Source organism: Dendrobates tinctorius, unplaced genomic scaffold (assembly GCF_039654945.1).
Source record: "Dendrobates tinctorius isolate UK_male_01 unplaced genomic scaffold, ASM3965494v1 ptg000449l, whole genome shotgun sequence".
Classification (NCBI taxonomy): Eukaryota; Metazoa; Chordata; class Amphibia; order Anura; family Dendrobatidae; genus Dendrobates; species Dendrobates tinctorius.
This window is the reverse complement of record NW_027362111.1, coordinates 605641-627222: the sequence shown is the minus strand read 5'-3', so window position 1 is coordinate 627222 and position 21582 is coordinate 605641. Positions and strand designations below refer to the sequence as shown.

At 50.6% G+C, this 21582-nt stretch overlaps 2 protein-coding genes across 2 annotated transcripts in view; one reads left to right on the top strand and one right to left on the bottom strand.

The window, feature by feature from the left end:
* Positions 1 to 10002: 10002 nt before the first annotated feature.
* Positions 10003 to 21582, bottom strand: part of LOC141077406 (uncharacterized) — a 93608-nt gene continuing 82028 nt past the window's right edge. Inside the window, exons 6-7 of the mRNA XM_073564316.1 lie at positions 10583 to 10623; positions 10003 to 10415 (exon numbers count right to left, since the gene is read on the bottom strand). Of these exons, the coding sequence (XP_073420417.1) occupies positions 10290 to 10415; positions 10583 to 10623 (167 nt within the window). The 3' untranslated portion in view covers positions 10003 to 10289. The remainder of the gene's footprint in view (positions 10416 to 10582; positions 10624 to 21582) is intronic.
* On the top strand, positions 16837 to 20454 carry LOC141077404 (uncharacterized). The gene is made up of 2 exons (XM_073564313.1): positions 16837 to 19400; positions 19611 to 20454. Exons 1-2 carry the CDS (start codon positions 16997 to 16999, stop codon positions 19658 to 19660), a joined length of 2454 nt encoding a protein of 817 aa, XP_073420414.1. The 5' UTR covers positions 16837 to 16996; the 3' UTR covers positions 19661 to 20454.

The window sequence follows — 21582 nt, the reverse complement described above, 5'->3', positions numbered from 1 at the left end:
AGCATTTCCGTCCGCCGGGCCGGAAATGACGTCACCGCCGACCCCCGTCACATGATCGGGGGTCGGCGTCACGTTGCCTGGACAACCAGAGGTCTCTATGAGACCACTATGGTTGTTCCAGGCATATGGCTTTCAGCGCCACCCGGTGGTCGGCGCTGAAAGCACAGCAGTAAATCTGCCACATATGGGCGATCTGCTTATCGCCCATATGTAGCAGAGCCGATCGGGTTGCGCATGCTTCTAGCCTCCTATGGAGGCTATTGAAGCATGCCAAAAGTAAAAAAAAAAAAATGTTTAAAAATTAAAAAAAATTAAAAAAAACCTAAAAGTTCAAATCACCCCCCTTTCACCCCAATCAAAATAAAACAGTAAAAAAAATATCCCACATACACATATTAGGTATCGCCGCGTTCAGAATTGCCCGATCTATCAATAAAAAAAAAGCATTAACCCGATCGCTAAACGGCGTAGCGAGAAAAAAATTAAAAACGCCAGAATTACGTTTTTTTGGTCACCAAGACATTGCATTAAAATGCAATAACGGGCGATCAAAAGAACGTATCTGCACAAAAGTGGTATCATTAAAAACGTCAGTCCAGCACGGAAAAAATAAGCCCTCACCCGACCCCAGATCATGAAAAATGGAGACGCTACGGGTCTCGGAAAATTGCGCAAATTTTTTTTTTTTTTTTTTTTTTTTTTTTTTTTTAGCACTTAGATAAAAGAGGACATAGACATGTTTGGTGTCTATGAACTCGTAATGACCGGGAGAATCATAATGGCAGGGCAGATTTAGCATCTAGTGAACCTAACAAAAAAGCCAAACAAAAAACAAGTGTGGGATTGCACTTTTTTTGCAATTTCACCGCACTTGGAATTTTTTTCCCATTTTCGAGTACATGATATGGTAAAACCAATGATGTCATTTAAAAGTACAACTCGTCCCGCAAAAAATAAGCCCTCACATGGCCATATAAACGGAAAAATAAAAAAGTTATCGCTCTGGAAAGAAGGGGAGGGAAAAATGAAAATGTAAAACCAAAAATACCCCTGGTCATTAAGAGGTTAAACAGTGCAGGTTTCTTCTAGCAGTGCAGGGGTTAATCTGCTCAGTTTAGAACTCCTGGATGCTTACCTGCATTAAGGCTCTCAGCTGTTCAGTGTTGACAACTCCCCTCTTCTAAACAGGTGAGCACACACAGCCCAGTCACCACATACAGGTGAGCACACACAGCCCAATCACAGCATACAGGTGAGCACACACAGCCCAATCACAGCATACAGGTGAGCACACACAGCCCAGTCACCACATACAGGTGAGCACACACAGCCCAGTCACAGCATACAGGTGAGCACACACAGCCCAGTCACAGCATACAGGTGAGCACACACAGCCCAGTCACAGCATACAGGTGAGCACACACAGCCCAATCACAGCATACAGGTGAGCACACACAGCCCAGTCACAGCATACAGGTGAGCACACACAGCCCAGTCACAGCATACAGGTGAGCACACACAGCCCAGTCACCGCATACAGGTGAGCACACACAGCCCAGTCACCACATACAGGTGAGCACACACAGCCCAGTCACCACATACAGGTGAGCACACACAGCCCAGTCACAGCATACAGGTGAGCACACACAGCCCAGTCACAGCATACAGGTGAGCACACACAGCCCAGTCACAGCATACAGGTGAGCACACACAGCCCAATCACAGCATACAGGTGAGCACACACAGCCCAGTCACAGCATACAGGTGAGCACACACAGCCCAGTCACAGCATACAGGTGAGCACACACAGCCCAATCACAGCATACAGGTGAGCACACACAGCCCAGTCACCACATACAGGTGAGCACACACAGCCCAGTCACAGCATACAGGTGAGCACACACAGCCCAGTCACAGCATACAGGTGAGCACACACAGCCCAGTCACAGCATACAGGTGAGCACACACAGCCCAATCACAGCATACAGGTGAGCACACACAGCCCAGTCACAGCATACAGGTGAGCACACACAGCCCAGTCACAGCATACAGGTGAGCACACACAGCCCAATCACAGCATACAGGTGAGCACACACAGCCCAATCACAGCATACAGGTGAGCACACACAGCCCAGTCACCACATACAGGTGAGCACACACAGCCCAATCACAGCATACAGGTGAGCACACACAGCCCAATCACAGCATACAGGTGAGCACACACAGCCCAGTCACAGCATACAGGTGAGCACACACAGCCCAGTCACAGCATACAGGTGAGCACACACAGCCCAGTCACAGCATACAGGTGAGCACACACAGCCCAGTCACCACATACAGGTGAGCACACACAGCCCAATCACAGCATACAGGTGAGCACACACAGCCCAATCACAGCATACAGGTGAGCACACACAGCCCCGTCACAGCATACAGGTGAGCACACACAGCCCAGTCACCACATACAGGTGAGCACACACAGCCCAATCACAGCATACAGGTGAGCACACACAGCCCAATCACAGCATACAGGTGAGCACACACAGCCCCGTCACAGCATACAGGTGAGCACACACAGCCCAGTCACAGCATACAGGTGAGCACACACAGCCCCGTCACAGCATACAGGTGAGCACACACAGCCCCGTCACAGCATACAGGTGAGCACACACAGCCCCATCACAGCATACAGGTGAGCACACACAGCCCCGTCACAGCATACAGGTGAGCACGCACAGCCCAATCACAGCATACATGTGAGCACACACAGCCCAATCACAGCATACAGGTGAGCACACACAGCCCTGTCACAGCATACAGGTGAGCACACACAGCCCAATCACAGCATACAGGTGAGCACACACAGCCCAATCACTGCATACAGGTGAGCACACACAGCCCCGTCACAGCATACAGGTGAGCACGCACAGCCCCGTCACCGCATACAGGTGAGCACGCACAGCCCAGTCACAGCATACAGGTGAGCACGCACAGCCCAGTCACAGCATACAGGTGAGCACACACAGCCCCGTCACAGCATACAGGTGAGCACACACAGCCCTGTCACAGCATACAGGTGAGCACGCACACCCCGTCACCGCATACAGGTGAGCACACACAGCCCAGTCACAGCATACAGGTGAGCACACACAGCCCCGTCACAGCATACAGGTGAGCACACACAGCCCCGTCACAACATACAGGTGAGCAAACACAGCCCCGTCACAGCATACAGGTGAGCAAACACAGCCCCGTCACAGCATACAGGTGAGCACACACAGCCCCGTCACAGCATACAGGTGAGCACACACAGCCCCGTCAAAGCATACAGGTGAGCACACACAGCCCCGTCACAGCATACAGGTGAGCACACACAGCCCCGTCAAAGCATAAAGGTGGGAACACACAGCCCCGTCAAAGCATACAGGTGAGCACACACAGCCCCGTCAAAGCATACAGGTGAGCACACACAGCCCCGTCACAGCATACAGGTGAGCGCACACACAGCCCCGTCAAAGCATACAGGTGAGCACACACAGCCCTGTCACAGCATACAGGTGAGCACACACAGCCCCGTCAAAGCATACAGGTGAGCACACACAGCCCCGTCACAGCATACAGGTGAGCACGCACAGCCCAATCACAGCATACAGGTGAGCACACACAGCCCAATCACAGCATACAGGTGAGCACGAACAGCCCCGTCAAAGCATACAGGTGAGCACACACAGCCCCGTCACAGCATACAGGTGAGCACACACAGCCCCGTCACAGCATACAGGTGAGCACACACAGCCCCGTCACAGCATACAGGTGAGCACACACAGCCCCGTCACAGCATACAGGTGAGCACACACAGCCCCGTCACAGCATACAGGTGAGCACGCACAGCCCAGGCACCACATACAGGTGAGCACACACAGCCCAATCACAGCATACAGGTGTGCACACACAGCCCCGTCACAGCATACAGCTGAGCAGACACAGCCCAATCACAGCATACAGGTGAGCACACACAGCCCCGTCACAGCATACAGGTGAGCACACACAGCCCCGTCACAGCATACAGGTGAGCACACACAGCCCAGTCACCGCATACAGGTGAGCACGCACAGCCCAGTCACCGCATACAGGTGAGCACGCACATCCCCGTCACAGCATACAGGTGAGCACGCACAGCCCAGTCACCGCATACAGGTGAGTACGCACAGCCCAGTCATCACATACAGACGAGCAAACACAGCCCAATCACAGCATACAGGTGAGCACACACAGCCCCGTCACAGCATATAGGTGAGCAAACACAGCCCAATCACAGCATACAGGTGAGCACGCACAGCCCAGTCACCGCACACAGGTGAGCACACATAGCCCAGTCACGGCATACAGGTGAGCACGCACAGCCCGGTCACCACATGCAGGTGAGCACACACAGCCCCGTCACAGCATATAGGTGAGCAAACACAGCCCAATCACAGCATACAGGTGAGCACTCACAGCCCACTCACTGCATACAGGTGAGCACACATAGCCCAGTCACGGCATACAGGTGAGCACGCACAGCCCGGTCACCACATGCAGGTGAGCACACAGCCCACTCACCACATACAGGTGAGCACGCACATCCCAGTCACAGCATACAGGTGAGCACGCACAGCCCAGTTACCACATACAGGTGAGCACGCACAGCCCAGTCACAGCATACAGGTGAGCACGCACATCCCAGTCTCCACATACAGGTGAGCACGCACAGCCCAGTCACCGCATACAGGTGAGCACACACATCCCAGTCACAGCATACAGGTGAGCACGCACAGCCCAGTCACCGCATACAGGTGAGTACGCACAGCCCAGTCATCACATACAGGTGAGCACGCACATCCCAGTCACCGCATACAGGTGAGCAAACACAGCCCAATCACAGCATACAGGTGAGCACGCACAGCCCCGTCACAGCATATAGGTGAGCACACACAGCCCCGTCACAGCATATAGGTGAGCACACACAGCCCAGTCACCGCACACAGGTGAGAACTCACAGCCCAGTCACCACATACAGGTGAGCACACACAGCCCAGTCACAGCATACAGGTGAGCACTCACAGCCCAGTCACCGCATACAGGTGAGCAAACACAGCCCAATCACAGCATACAGGTGAGCACGCACAGCCCCGTCACAGCATATAGGTGAGCACACACAGCCCCGTCACAGCATATAGGTGAGCACACACAGCCCAGTCACCGCACACAGGTGAGAACTCACAGCCCGGTCACCACATGCAGGTGAGCAAACACAGCCCAGTCACAGCATACAGGTGAGCACTCACAGCCCAGTCACCACACACATGTGAGCACGCACAGCCCAGTCACCACACACAGGTGAGCACGCACAGCCCAGTCACCACATACAGGTGAGCACACACAGCCCAGTCACCACACACAGGTGAGCACGCACGGCCCAGTCACCACATACAGGTGAGCACGCACAGCCCAGTCACCACACACAGGTGAGCAAACACAGCCCAGTCACCGCACACAGGTGAGCACTCACAGCCCACTCACCACATACGGGTGAGCACACACAGCCCAGTCACCACATACAGGTGAGCACGCACAGCCCGGTCACCACATACAGGTGAGCACGCACAGCCCAGTCACCACACACAGGTGAGCACGCACGGCCCAGTCACCACATACAGGTGAGCACGCACAGCCCAGTCACCACATACAGGTGAGCACGCACAGCCCAGTCACCACATACAGGTGAGCACGCACAGCCCAGTCACCACACACAGGTGAGCACGCACGGCCCAGTCACCACATACAGGTGAGCACGCACAGCCCGGTCACCACATACAGGTGAGCACGCACAGCCCAGTCACCGCACACAGGTGAGCACTCACAGCCCGGTCACCACATACAGGTGAGCACGCACAGCCCAGTCACCACACACAGGTGAGCACGCACGGCCCAGTCACCACATACAGGTGAGCACGCACAGCCCAGTCACCACACACAGGTGAGCACGCACGGCCCAGTCACCACATACAGGTGAGCACGCACAGCTCGGTCACCACATACAGGTGAGCACGCACAGCCCAGTCACCGCACACAGGTGAGCACTCACAGCCCGGTCACCACATACAGGTGAGCACGCACAGCCCAGTCACCACACACAGGTGAGTACGCACAGCCCAGTCACCACACACAGGTGAGCACGCACAGCCCTGTCACAGCATACAGGTGAGCACACACAGCCCAGTCACCACACACAGGTGAGCACGCACAGCCCAGTCACCACATACAGGTGAGCACACACAGCCCCGTCACAGCATACAGGTGAGCACACACAGCCCAGTCACCACACACAGGTGAGCACGCACAGCCCAGTCACCACATACAGGTGAGCACGCACAGCCCAGTCACCACACACAGGTGAGCACGCACGGCCCAGTCACCACATACAGGTGAGCACGCACAGCCCGGTCACCACATACAGGTGAGCACGCACAGCCCGGTCACCACATACAGGTGAGCACGCACAGCCCGGTCACCACATACAGGTGAGCACGCACAGCCCGGTCACCACACACAGGTGAGCACGCACGGCCCAGTCACCACATACAGGTGAGCACGCACGGCCCCGTCACCACATACAGGTGAGCACGCACGGCCCAGTCACCACACACAGGTGAGCACGCACGGCCCAGTCACCACATACAGGTGAGCACGCACAGCCCAGTCACCACACACAGGTGAGCACGCACGGCCCAGTCACCACAGACAGGTGAGCACGCACGGCCCAGTCACCACACACAGGTGAGCACGCACGGCCCAGTCACCACACACAGGTGAGCACGCACGGCCCAGTCACCACATACAGGTGAGCACGCACAGCCCGGTCACCACATACAGGTGAGCACGCACAGCCCGGTCACCACATACAGGTGAGCACGCACAGCCCGGTCACCACATACAGGTGAGCACGCACAGCCCGGTCACCACATACAGGTGAGCACGCACGGCCCAGTCACCACATACAGGTGAGCACGCACAGCCCCGTCACCACATACAGGTGAGCACGCACAGCCCGGTCACCACATACAGGTGAGCACGCACGGCCCGGTCACCACATACAGGTGAGCACGCACAGCCCGGTCACCACATACAGGTGAGCACGCACAGCCCGGTCACCACATACAGGTGAGCACGCACGGCCCGGTCACCACATACAGGTGAGCACGCACAGCCCCGTCACCACATACAGGTGAGCACGCACGGCCCGGTCACCACATACAGGTGAGCACGCACGGCCCAGTCACCACATACAGGTGAGCACGCACAGCCCGGTCACCACATACAGGTGAGCACGCACAGCCCGGTCACCACATACAGGTGAGCACGCACGGCCCGGTCACCACATACAGGTGAGCACGCACAGCCCCGTCACCACATACAGGTGAGCACGCACAGCCCCGTCACCACATACAGGTGAGCACGCACAGCCCGGTCACCACACACAGGTGAGCACGCACGGCCCAGTCACCACATACAGGTGAGCACGCACAGCCCCGTCACCACATACAGGTGAGCACGCACAGCCCGGTCACCACACACAGGTGAGCACGCACGGCCCAGTCACCACATACAGGTGAGCACGCACAGCCCAGTCACCACACACAGGTGAGCACGCACAGCCCCGTCACCACATACAGGTGAGCACGCACAGCCCGGTCACCACATACAGGTGAGCACGCACAGCCCCGTCACCACATACAGGTAAGTATTGAATATCTGGCCTCCATTTCATGCTCTGTGGCTTCTATGACGTGGACGCAGGTCCTTTGCCCAGTGCTGATAACAGCATTGATCTGCAGACAACACCTGATGTTACACCATGGAGAGATTATAATCTGTATCCATATGATGAGATTTAAGTTTTCAGTTCAATCTCTCAGTAATGATTCATACAGTGGAGAACAAAAAGTCTTTAGTCGCCACCAATTGTGCCAGTTCTCCCCCTTATAGAGATGAGAGCGGCCTGTAATTGACATCATAGGGAGACCACAACTATGAGAGTCACAATGAGAAAACAAATCCAGAAAATCTCCTTGTCTGATTTGGGAAGATTTATTTTGCAAATTATGGTGGAAAATAAGTATTTGGTCATTAACAAAATTTCATCTCAATACTTTGTGATATATCCTTTGTTGGAAATGACAGAGGTCTGACGTTTTCTGTAAGTCTTCACAAGGTTTGCACACACTGTTGGTGGCATGTTCGCCCATTCCTCCATACATATCTCCTCTAGAGCAGTGATGTTTTTGGCTTTTCGCTTGGCAACACGGACTTTCAACTCCCTCCAAAGGTTTTCTATGGGGTTGAGATCTGGAGACTGGCTAGGCCACTCCAGGACCTTCATATGCTTTTTATGAAGCCACTCCTTCATTGCCCTGGTGGTGTGTTTGGGATCATTATCATGCTGAAAGACCCATCCACGATTCATCTTCAATGCCCTTGCTGATGGAAGGAGGTTTGCACTCAAAATTCTCACGGTACATGGCCCCATTCATTCTTTCACGTACACGGATCTGTTGTCCTGGTCACTTTGCAGAGAAACAGCCCCAAAGCATGATGTTGCCACCCCCATGCTTCACAGTAGGTATGGTGTTCTTTGGATGCAACTCAGCATTCTGTCTCCTCCAAACACGACGTGTTTTGTTTCTACCAAATAGTTCTACTTTAGTTTTATCAGACCATATGACATTCTCCCAATACTGTTCTGGATAATCCAAATGCTCTCTAGCAAACTTCAGACCGGCCCGGACATGTACTGGCTTAAGCAGGGGGACACGTCTGGCACTGCAGGATCTGAGTCCCTGGCGGCGTAGTGTGTTACTGATGGTAGCCTTTGTTACGGTGGTCCCAGCTCTATGCAGATCATTCACTAGGTCCCCCGTGTGGTTCTGGAATTTTTGCTCACCGTTCTTGTGATCATTTTGACCCCACGGGGTGAGATCTTGCAAGTTTAAGCGTGCCCTGAAAACCTGAAAACGCATTTATTCAGACTGGCCTACTGCCTCAACACATTAACCTAATCTATCCCTGGGTGGCAGAGCCAAAAGTTTCACCATAACCAGGTTCCCTGCATCATGTTCCCACATGCTTTATGCATCCATTAGCCCTCTGTGTCTGTACTGTTACACACTTAACACTATGGCTGGTCCATACAATCAGGGCAACTGTTACCACCCACCTTTCGTGTCTCCCTCTTTCCTCATAGACTGTAAGCTTGTGAGCAGGGCCCTCACTCCTCTTGGTATCTGTTATGATCTATGTGATTATTGTTATGCTGTAATGTCTATTGTCTGTACAAGTCCCCTCTGAAATGTAAAGTACTGCGGAATATGTCGGCGCTATAGAAATAAAATGTATTATTATTATTATTATTATTATCTTGCGTGGATCCCCAGATCGAGGGAGATTATCAGTGGTCTTGTATGTCTTCCATTTTCTTATTATTGCTCCCACAGTTGATTTCATCACACCAAGCTGCTTGCCTATTGCAGATTCAGTCTTCCCAGCCTGGTGCAGGGCTACAGTTTTGTTTCTGGTGTCCTTAGGGTTAGGGTTTCCAAACGCCACTCTTTGGTCTTCACTATAGTGGAGTTTGGAGTCAGACTGTTTGAGGGTGTGCACAGGTGTCTTTTATACTGATAACAAGGTCAAACAGGTGCCATTACTACAGGTAATGAGTGGAGGAAAGAGGAGACTCTTAAAGAAGAAGTTACAGGTGTGTGAGAGCCAGAAATCTTGCAGGTTTTTAGGTGACCAAATACTTATTTTCCACCATAATTTGCAAAATAAATCTTCCCAAATCAGACAAGGAGATTTTCTGGATTTGTTTTCTCATTTTGACTCTCATAGTTGTGGTCTACCTATGATGTCAGTTACAGGCCTCTCTCATCTTTATAAGTGGGAGAACTTGCACAATTGGTGGCTGACTACATACTTTTTCCCCACTGTATGTCACAGAATAGATTACATCCTGATAAATGGACCTCCACTTCCAGTGACATCACCGGGTTCTGCAGGGGAGGAGTCTAATTCATAGTACGGCACTGTACAAATCCATTTTCTCATAGGTGGCGGATCCAGCCTTCTGTGACATAACTTGGTTCTGCGGGGGATCAGTCTAATTCAGAATATGAGACTGTATAAATCAATTTTCTCATAGGAGCAGGGTCCAGCCTTCTGTGACATCAAGTAGTTCCGCTGGGGAGTTTTCTCTATGGTATCACATTGTACAGATCCATCTCCTCATAGGGTGAGGGCCCTGTTTTCTGTTTGTCTTGTTCTGATAACAATAGGTTGTATTGTTGATTTTCCATCATGTAGTGAGACATCTCCTCAGTCTGCAAAGATATAACCAAAAGAAAGAACCAGAGGCTCCAGTTAGGGCTAGGATGAGGGTCTGGTGGAGGTGAGCCTCCAGATTTTCCCCACCATATATAGCGTAAAGTGTACAATGAAGCTAACTTGCCCCTCTGCCCACATATAACAAATTATATTGACATGTCACCTGCAGCACTTCAGAGCCATGGGGTCCATGCTGTCCGCGGCCTGCAAATTATAATGTCACAGAGAATTAAACATTGTATCATGTGTCTGACCATAATAGTATTGTATCATATGATTGAGTTATAAGTAACATTGTTCCACAGATGTGTATGTCACTCTGGTAACTCACATGCTTTCTCAGCGCTGTCTTACTCACTGCGTTCACCGCTCTGTTCCTTCCAATGTCAGGTCATGGTGCTGAACTGCCTCTTGCACCACCACTCCCAGCACTGCTGCATCCCACTGTGACTGGAGAGTCTCTAACTGGATATAGGGAGAAGCCACCAGACTCTGCAGAAATTTAACCCGCTATGTCTTGCTGAGTTTTGCTTCCCTTACAATCGCTTCACACGGATAAGCACATCATCATCAAACCCGCCGATAAAGGTGGAGCGATAGTGGTTATGAACAGAGTTGATTACATGAGGGAGGCATACCACCAACTCAATGACAACACTATAAACATTAAACTTGAGAGGGACTCTATGAACACAATTAAGGATCAAATTAATAAGATTCTCACCGACTTCTCCAACTGGGGAGTTATCGATTCTAAAACAATTGACTTCCTTGTCAAATCACACCCCATAACTCCGGTCTTTTACATCCTATCGAAAATACATAAACATCTAGAAAGTCCCCCTGGTCACCCCATTGTAGCCTCCACCAAATCAATCTTGTCCCCACTCTCAATATTCTAAGAAAAAGTCCTCACCCCCCTTACAAGGGTGACACCTTCTTTTCTCCTATATACCGGAGATTTTTTAAAGAAAATTTCTTGAATTGGGTTCATTATCTGAAGGGGCCATCTTGATTTCCTTTGACATGAAGGACTTATATTCTTCCGTCCCACATGATAAGGGCATTGCCTGCGTCCGTCGACTATTATCTCTGGCCAACATGCATATCAACGTAATAGACTTTCTCATGAAATTACTTAAAGTAGTGCTCCCCAAAAACTACTTTATGTTCGAGGACAATTTCTATCTCCAAGTTAAGGGGACTGCGTCACGGGTTCACAGCCAGGCAACAGCATGACTACAGGTATATGGGTTATTTGATCTTTGCCTTATTATTTGGTCATTTTTACATCCTATGGGGGTGATAAGATCTTCCTTGATATGGGAGGTCTCTAACATTTGGTGAATGATAATATTTTTCTCACCAGTGTAATTTACATTATTTATACATTTTTCCCTGGGATGTAATATTAGGATTCATATGTATCTTTGCTGGTTCAGCCTATGGTTGTGACCCCATGCAATTCTATCTGTTTATCACATAGCTTTTCTATATATCCAGGTGAGGTATTTACCTCCTTACATGTGCTTTGTTATATACATATTTTATTACGGTGTGATTTTGTACTATTGAAATAAATTTTGTATTTTTTGGATTCTTGTCCTTTTGTGTTCTCTTTTGGTATTATGGCACCCCTTTACGCCAATAGCTTTATGGCGGCTTTCGAAGACGAGCTGATTTACACGGACCCCCTCTTCCAGACTTATAGCCTCATATGGAAGAGGTACATTGACGAAGTTTTCTGCGTCTGAACGGGCACTACCGAGACCCTGAATACATTCTTTCAGACGCTCAACACAGCATGGCCTCTCCTTTACCATTACCAGTAGCACATAGCAAGGCAGCTTTCTCGACACTATGGTCTTGAAGGATACCTTTGGTTTATTGAGCACGGACTTATATACAAAACCGACAGATCGCAATAGTCTCCTCCATTTCACTAGCCTTCATCCTCCGGCCATTAAGAAGTCCATCCCGAAATCCCAGTTTAAGAGAGTGAATAAAATTATCTCAGAACCCGCACGTTCCTAATCAAGACTTGAACAAATGCACTTAAACTTCACTGAACGTGGATACCCTGCCACAACACTCACTGACGCATCTAATCCCCATGAGAGACCACGCTTACCAGTAGACAAAGGCATTCCGTGTGTCCATACCTACCATCCCTATGTAAATATTTTACACAAAACTATCTGAAAACATTGGGGTCGTTTAAGTACAGCCCATCCGGACATTCCTGAATTTAGAAACCCCTTTTTACCTTGTTATAAACGTCCTAACAACATAAGGGCAGATGTGGGCACCCGTCACTGGGGCCATACACCAAGATTTCTCCATAAACCCAGAACAAGGTACCTGTCTTTGTCTCTAGTGCAATCGATGCAGCAGTGTGCTTAAAGGTAATTCCTTTCACCACCCATAAAATATATGATTAAGGACTACGCCACTGGCGGCACCAATTACGTGGTATATCTTATCAAGTGCCCTTGTGGGCTTATACATCGGTGAAACATCTCAGGTCATCAATGATCGGATTCGTAAACATAAGTCTACCATTAGGTGCACGAATATGCTTCGTCCTTTACCACATCATTTCCATACAGCTGGACAGAACAGTTCACAGTGGAAATTCCAAGTAACTGAACAGATCACAATCCCAAGACGTGGAAGTGACCATATCAGTGTACTCAGGAAACGAGAACCCTTTTGGATCCACGACCTACAGACCCTGTCCCCAAGAGGTTTGAACAGGGCATATGAGCTTTATCCATTATTGGACTGATATTTACTACTTTATACGGTGGCTCAGTGGTTAGCACTGCAGCGCTGGAGTCCTGGGTTCGAATCCCACCAAGGACGACATCTGCAAGGAGTTTGTATGTTCTCCGCGTATTTGCGTGGGTTTCCTCCAGGTTCTCCGGTTTCCTCCCACACTCCAAAGACTTACTGATAGGGAATTTAGATTGTGAGCCCCATCGGGGACAGTGATGATAATGTGTGCAAACTGTAAAGCGCTGCGGAATATGTTAGCGCTATATAAAAATAAAGATTATTTATTTATACTTAATCCACAATGGGACGTCCGGCATGTGGAACAGCAATGTTCATCAATATGGTTATTACATTCTATTTCCGTTCTCTTTCAGAATATATAATTGCTTTGTACCATATGACATGGCATTATTGTTAGCAGCATTCCATGTTGTATCCTGTGTTATCAATGCAATCTGTTGTCCACTACAGAGTCGCATTTATTGACTACTTCTGGCCATCCTCAGTCTGATCCACCTCCCCGGACCCATCCAGAATGACCCTTTCTTTCCCCTGTCAGTCCTCCTTTCCTCGCCTCGTTTCTTTCCTCCCCATAATCCTTCAAGCCATTTCCAATAGAACATGTGTTTCCTACACACCATCATACATGTAACTACATAATACATTGGGTCACACACAAGATCACAACCAACGTTCTTACCCCTTTCTTCATTTTCACATTGAGCTACCCTCCATTTATATGGGCTGCGGTCTCCTTTTTCCTTAGACACGGTTACCAGCCAGCGCACACGATGCATCCAGGTTGTGGAACACTCCTCTCGCTGCCCCATAATTCAGGCATGCTTGTATACTAGCCCTGTCTTTGTTACTTTGACTATTTGCAGGTTGGACTGACTCCTGTCAGCGTGCATGACGCTGGACCATTCCAGGCCATCCTTGTCTCTGGTAGCCCCCTAATATAATAACCTTACTACCACTCATTTCCTCCACTCTCTTTTATGCTGTTGTTCACTATTCGGGTTTATGGTTGGAGTGAACACCGCACTGAGTTTTTCCATACTTTTATAGGCACGGGCAGCATCAGCGCTCCATTATAAAACTCCACAACTCTGCTTTTCCCTATAAACATTGTTCTCTTTCGATAATCTTTCCTCTTTGGCATTACAACACCTAATTCCATCCAGATAACGCAGTCGGGGAGGTCTCCTCATCCCCTTTCCTTCCTGTCTCCCACTCCTGTCCTCATCCCCTTTCCTTCTTGTCTCCCACTCCTGTCCTCATCCCCTTTCCTTCTTGTCTCCCACTCCTGTCCTCATCCCCTTTCCTTCTTGTCTCCCACTCCTGTCCTCATCCCCTTTCCTTCTTGTCTCCCACTCCTGTCCTCAGCCCCTTTCCTTCTTGTCTCCCACTCCTGTCCTCAGCCCCTTTCCTTCTTGTCTCCCACTCCTGTCCTCAGCCCCTTTCCTTCTTGTCTCCCACTCCTGTCCTCATCCCCTTTCCTTCTTGTCTCCCACTCCTGTCCTCATCCCCTTTCCTTCTTGTCTCCCACTCCTGTCCTCATCCCCTTTCCTTCTTGTCTCCCACTCCTGTCCTCATCCCCTTTCCTTCTTGTCTCCCACTGCTGTCCTCAGCCCCTTTCCTTCTTGATTCCCACTCCTGTCCTCATCCCCTTTCCTTCTTGTCTCCCACTCCTGTCCTCATCCCCTTTCCTTCTTGTCTCCCACTCCTGTCCTCATCCCCTTTCCTTCTTGTCTCCCACTCCTGTCCTCATCCCCTTTCCTTCTTGTCTCCCACTCCTGTCCTCAGCCCCTTTCCTTCTTGTCTCCCACTCCTGTCCTCAGCCCCTTTCCTTCTTGTCTCCCACTCCTGTCCTCATCTCCTTTCCTTCTTGTCTCCCACTCCTGTCCTCATCCCCTTTCCTTCTTGTCTCCCACTCCTGTCCTCATCCCCTTTCCTTCTTGTCTCCCACTCCTGTCCTCAGCCCCTTTCCTTCTTGTCTCCCACTCCTGTCCTCATCCCCTTTCCTTCTTGTCTCCCACTCCTGTCCTCATCCCCTTTCCTTCTTGTCTCCCACTCCTGTCCTCATCCCCTTTCCTTCTTGTCTCCCACTCCTGTCCTCAGCCCCTTTCCTTCTTGATTCCCACTCCTGTCCTCATCCCCTTTCCTTTGTGGTGTGACAGGTGATCGCGTGGTTAATGGGAGATATGTCACATGGAGGGATGCTCCCTGCGATGCAACCCGGAGTATTTTGCCTATAGTGTACATGAGCACTAAAGATGTCATTTAGTGCACTGGGTGCGGACTGTTCTCCGTTTTGCCTGAAGATATGTGTATGTTCAGGACATGTGGTGAAGTCCTGACCATGTGACCAGCTCATGTGATCCATACCTCACCTATGGGTGTGGTTACAGGGCTATGTAATTAAGGTGTTTGGCACATGTGAGAGAGACTGTGAGGAAGTCTGGCAGAGTGTGGACAGACTTCCATGTGTCCAGGTGGGACACTACAGAAAGTGGTCTGGGTTCCAAGGAAGGAGAAGCCTTCCTGTGTCTGCGGCTGCAGATAGAGCGCTGCTCTGGACATTGCCCTGACCTGTGTGCACAGGACCTGAGGGAACACAGCCCAGCTAAGGACTGTTTATGTGCTGTCTCTGGTTTATGGAGTAATAAACCATGTGAAATTTTAAAGGAACGTGCCTCATGTTTGACTCCCGCCGCACCTAAGCGAGTCCGAATCCTTACAATTGGTGACAGACTGCGGGCAGCGATTCCCAGGAGCACAGACGGTATGGAAAATCGTGAGTAATACTGACTGAGGTCAGAGGAAATGACTGTATGGAGATTTGTGGGATGCCTATGAGGAGAAGAGGTACCCGAGAACCTGTGTGGCCGACACCAGCAGGTAACGGACAGGAATCCGTGTTGCACTGACCAGAATCAGTGAGAGACTGTGCTTGTGTTTTTTTTTCCCTTTTCTTCGCTTCTCTGCAAAAAAAAAAAAAAAAATCCTGAAGGTGCTTGCTGTGGCTCAGTACGCTCACGAAGGTCTCGCAGCGCGGGGACCTGATGTTTTTTCTTTTTGGGATCTCCTCTTTGAGCATTGGTAGCAGACGCTGTCTGTCTACACCATCCTGCTGCAGCTTTATGGCATGTGACTAAGCGGATACAGTAGTTGTGGCTTTACACAACTATTAAGGGTGAGTACCCTGTATTATGTCCTTATACCCATTATACCTGCACTGGTAAGGCCCTATGGGCGCGCTTTTGTGGTTTTTTCTTCCTTTTGAGGGTGACAAGTGGCTTCCGGTGGATCGGCGCGTCCACGAAGACGACGCAGCAGGAGCTGCAGAGACACCAGCAGCTGCTTGTGAGCGACGGCAGGAGCTGAGGCAGTGCCAGAAAGAAGTGGTGTCGTGCTTAAAGGGCCAGTACCAGCCTGAAGGAAAAAAAAAAAAACTGTACTGTGTGAACTGTGGCCTAAGAGGTTCTGCAGGACAGACATGGGGAGATCCCGAAAAGGGGTGGAGTCCCAAAAGGGGGCGGTGGCCCAAATCGGGGAGGTAGCCCATAAAGGGGTGGAGTCCCAAAAGGGGGCGGTGGCCCAAATCGGGGTGGTAGCCCGTAAAGGGGTGGAGTCCCCAAAGGGGGCGGTGGCCCAAATTGGGGTGGTAACCCAAAATGGGGTGGAGTCCCGGGAGGGGGTGGAAACCCAAAGCGGGGTGGTGGTCCAGAAAGGGGCCAAGTTTGAAGAAGTGACAGCACTGGGTGACTCAGTAGGTACGTCTGGAGTACCGCAGTGTATGTGCAGGTCTTTTTCAGAATGTGGAATATCCTTTCCGGGTAGTAATGACGGGCCACAGATGTGTACAGTGATGCTGCACCGGGAAGGAGCCTTTGGTCGGCTGGAATCAGAGAATCAGGTGACTCTGACAGGAACTCCTCTCACTTTCTCTCTGTCCGAGAAAAACGTCAGGGTTCGCTGTAAACACGGGGTCACGGTGAACTACGCAGTAGACAGAGTAGTGTTTGAGGGGACCAAGGGTGGTGAGTGCCAAGGGGGAGGGATACCACGGGACTTAGTCTATGCCTGGGAGAGGGGCCCGGACTTTGTTCTGTTTGATGATGTTTTGTCGGACGATGGAGATGCTTCGACTGTGGGGCCAGCGGACACTGAGATAGTGATGGCTCCTGACATGGACAGGTCAGAGGTAGAACTGACCAGAAGAAAAAGTACAACTGCCCAACTTAAGGACCTGACGTCTCGTGATATGACGGATGGTGGGCTGGGAGATGAGACGATTGTGAGTAGCTCGGTCAGTGAACCGACACTACAGTGCCCCTTCTGGCTGGATGGAGAACGGGTGATGGGATTGTTAGACCCTGGGAGTCCGGTATCTGTGCTAAAAACCACTCCTGGACGTTCTGTGTTGCCTGGGACGGTGACGAGAGTGAATGGCTTTGGTGGGGACGATAAAGAACTTTTGACAGCATACCTCTACATTGACACGACTGAGAGTTCCACGTACCATGTAGTGACAGTAGACCCAGACTTACAGTATACTATGGTAATAGGGCGGGACTTAGAAGCCCTGTGGGACTGGTGGACAAAAGGAGAAGTGTCTGTTGATATAATGTGTATGGGAGGTAATGGTGTGAAAAGTCCGCCTCCTAAAGTTGACAGGCCTAAGTTAAGCATGACCAGAGAGAACAGTGCGTCGGCCCCACTTACGGACATGTCACCTGACGGGTACCAGGGAGAGACTGATAGTGGTGTGGTAATTAAAAAGAGTGGACCTGACACCCGAACAGAGAGCAACATGAACATTTCCCATGCGGTGGGGTGTGACACAGGTACCAGGCGTGACTGTAATATGTTATTGCCAGTAGCAACCACTAGGGCTGAAGACAGTCTTTGTCAGACAGAAGCACGAATCCATTGTAATGACAGTTTGCCCCAAGTAGAAGCGCACCTACGAGACTTGGAGCAAGGGCGCGAAGAGATGTGTCAGCAGCTGGCGAGGGTGTGTCTGAAGGTGGCGAGTCTGGAAGTCGCCAACTCCGCGCAGGTGAAGCGGTTGCACCACCTAGAGTCCGAGCTCTTGGCAGGCAAAGCACTGAGACAAGTGACTGAGCACAGAGTGGATGAGCTGGAGAAGGAAGTCTCTGAGCTCAGAGGTCACCTGTCAGCGTGTAAAACCATGAACAAGACCCTGTTGGAAGATATGGAGGTGCTCAGAGAGGCCCAAGAGAAGTATCAACAGGAGATTCTCAGGAGAGAGGATGAGCGTCGCTACCTGGCAGAGGAGCGAGATAAAGTTCTGCAAGAACTCAGTGGAGTAGGAAAAGGTCTTCTACGGGAGAAGTGGATTGGCGAAGACGTACAGCAGCCGTGCCCGCCTGATAGCAAGGCAGAACTGCCAAAGCCCATCTTGGAAAAGGGTCCTGAAGACTGTAAATCTCAGGAAGATGGTGAGCCAAGGGCTGCACAAGACAGTCATCCAATCGTGACAGATATCTTGAGGGAAGTGTCCGTAGGGAACCCAGAGCCATCTGTTCAGGATGAGAGCAAGTCCACGACCTTCAACGTTGTAATTGAAGTACCAGAAGACATACAGGAAGCCTGTGCTGAGGAAGGTGTGCATGAGGCCTTTAGGAAGGCTATAGAAGCATGTAGTGTGATCTGGGCACCAGAGACGAAGCAGCTGGTCATACTGTCATCTAAGGAAGTCACAAGGAAGCGGGTTACTATCCTGAGGGATATGCATCTACAATGCCTCCGCACAAGGCAGATGATCCTGTTGGGAAAAAAAGAAGCCGCTCGATGTCTAGAGTGTGCGAGGAAAGTTCAAAGTCAGCAGGGCATTGCAGAAGACATCATTCAAGTGCCCGGAGGTCTGGTGAGGAAAGTCATCGGAAGGTTTGGGAAAGTGATGCAGGACATGGTGAACAGGTCTGGCGTGATGAGAGTGAGGATTCCGGCTGATGACGAAGCCCAGGACAAGGATGAAGATGGGATGGTTCCATTCCTCATTGTTGGGTCCATGGAGAGCCTTGGGAATATCCGGATGCTCCTGGAGTATCGCGTGTCATACCTGAAAGAAGTAGAGCAGCTAAGACTTGAGAGGAAGCAGATCAGTAGAGAGCTGGAGGAAATGGAAAGAAGATGGCCGCCTCCTTCAACTCGCGGTATAGAAAGACAAAGAGGTTCACTTAAGACTGGAAGTCCTAAAGATGGAGATAAGAGAGTACATAGAGATAAATGGAAGGGCTGCTCTCGGGACCTTATAGACCTTAGGAGAAATGGCCAGAGAGGACAGTAGGTGGCCTGATGGAAGAGGAAGTAGTGATGCCTCAGTTAGCTCAGAGCTGAGTGACCTAGGCAGGAGACCCTGTAGAAGACGTGGTGACAAAGAGTCAGTCCAGACAAGAGGTATGGGGGCAAGGGAGTCGCAACACCATACTGACCGCCAGGGATGCGGGTGGTCTGACGTGGGCCCATCTTTATCAAAGAACAAGACAGAGTCGGATAAGGGACGCCTACTGAAGAGTTCACTAGCAGGGCCTGACTTTGATAGACGATTTGACTGGCAGAGACGACCGAGAAGGATCTCTGGTCGAGTAATAGAAAGTGCCAAGCCCCACGGCTTTAGGCAGAGGAGGGGGATATGTGGTGTGACAGGTGATCGCGTGGTTAATGGGAGATATGTCACATGGAGGGATGCTCCCTGCGATGCAACCCGGAGTATTTTGCCTATAGTGTACATGAGCACTAAAGATGTCATTTAGTGCACTGGGTGCGGAATGTTCTCCGTTTTGCCTGAAGATATGTGTATGTTCAGGACATGTGGTGAAGTCCTGACCATGTGACCAGCTCATGTGATCCATACCTCACCTATGGGTGTGGTTACAGGGCTATGTAATTAAGGTGTTTGGCACATGTGAGAGAGACTGTGAGGAAGTCTGGCAGAGTGTGGACAGACTTCCCTGTGTCCAGGTGCGACACTACAGAAAGTGGTCTGTGTTCCAAGGAAGGAGAAGCCTTCCTGTGTCTGCAGATAGAGCGCTGCTCTGGACATTGCCCTGGCCTGTGTGCACAAGACCTGAGGGAACACAGCCCAGCTAAGGACTGTTTATGTGCTGTCTCTGGTTTATGGAGTAATAAACCCTGTGAAATTTTAAAGGAACGTGCCTCATGTTTGACTCCCGCCGCACCTAAGCGAGTCGAATCCTTACACCTTCTTGTCTCCCACTCCTGTCCTCATCCCCTTTCCTTCTTGTCTCCCACTCCTGTCCTCATCCCCTTTCCTTCTTGTCTCCCACTCCTGTCCTCATCCCCTTTCCTTCTTGTCTCCCACTCCTGTCCTCATCCCCTTTCCTTCTTGTCTCCCACTCCTGTCCTTATCCCCTTTCCTTCTTGTCTCCCACTCCTGTCCTCATCCCCTTTCCTTCTTGTCTCCCAATCCTGTCCTCATCCCCTTTCCTTCTTGTCTCCCACTCCTGTCCTCATCCCCTTTCCTTCTTGTCTCCCACTCCTGTCCTCATCCCCTTTCCTTCTTGTCTCCCACTCCTGTCCTTATCCCCTTTCCTTCTTGTCTCCCACTCCTGTCCTCATCCCCTTTCCTTCTTGTCTCCCACTCCTGTCCTCATCCCCTTTCCTTCTTGTCTCCCACTCCTGTCCTCATCCCCTTTCCTTCTTGTCTCCCACTCCTGTCCTCATCCCCTTTCCTTCTTGTCTCCCACTCCTGTCCTCATCCCCTTTCCTTCTTGTCTCCCACTCCTGTCCTCATCCCCTTTCCTTCTTGTCTCCCACTCCTGTCCTTATCCCCTTTCCTTCTTGTCTCCCACTCCTGTCCTCATCCCCTTTCCTTCTTGTCTCCCAATCCTGTCCTCATCCCCTTTCCTTCTTGTCTCCCACTCCAGTCCTCATCCCCTTTCCTTCTTGTCTCCCACTCCTGTCCTCATCCCCTTTCCTTCTTGTCTCCCACTCCTGTCCTTATCCCCTTTCCTTCTTGTCTCCCACTCCTGTCCTTATCCCCTTTCCTTCTTGTCTCCCACTCCTGTCCTTATCCCCTTTCCTTCTTGTCTCCCACTCCTGTCCTCATCCCCTTTCCTTCTTGTCTCCCAATCCTGTCTTTGAATTTGATATTTTGTTTTCTAGAATGATCTCTCTATTAGCATGCAGCTATTACTTTCTTCCTTTGCACTGATCTATACACATAGGAGATAATGTCATTTCTTTTCATTTGTTCTACTGTATGTTGCATTATGCAGGGACTTGTATTGTTTTCATTTTTTTAATCTTTATGTAGCAAACTGAAGAAGGTCCATGTTGGACCGAAACGTCATTTCGGACTGCAAATAAAACTTTTCCAACAACGATACCCAT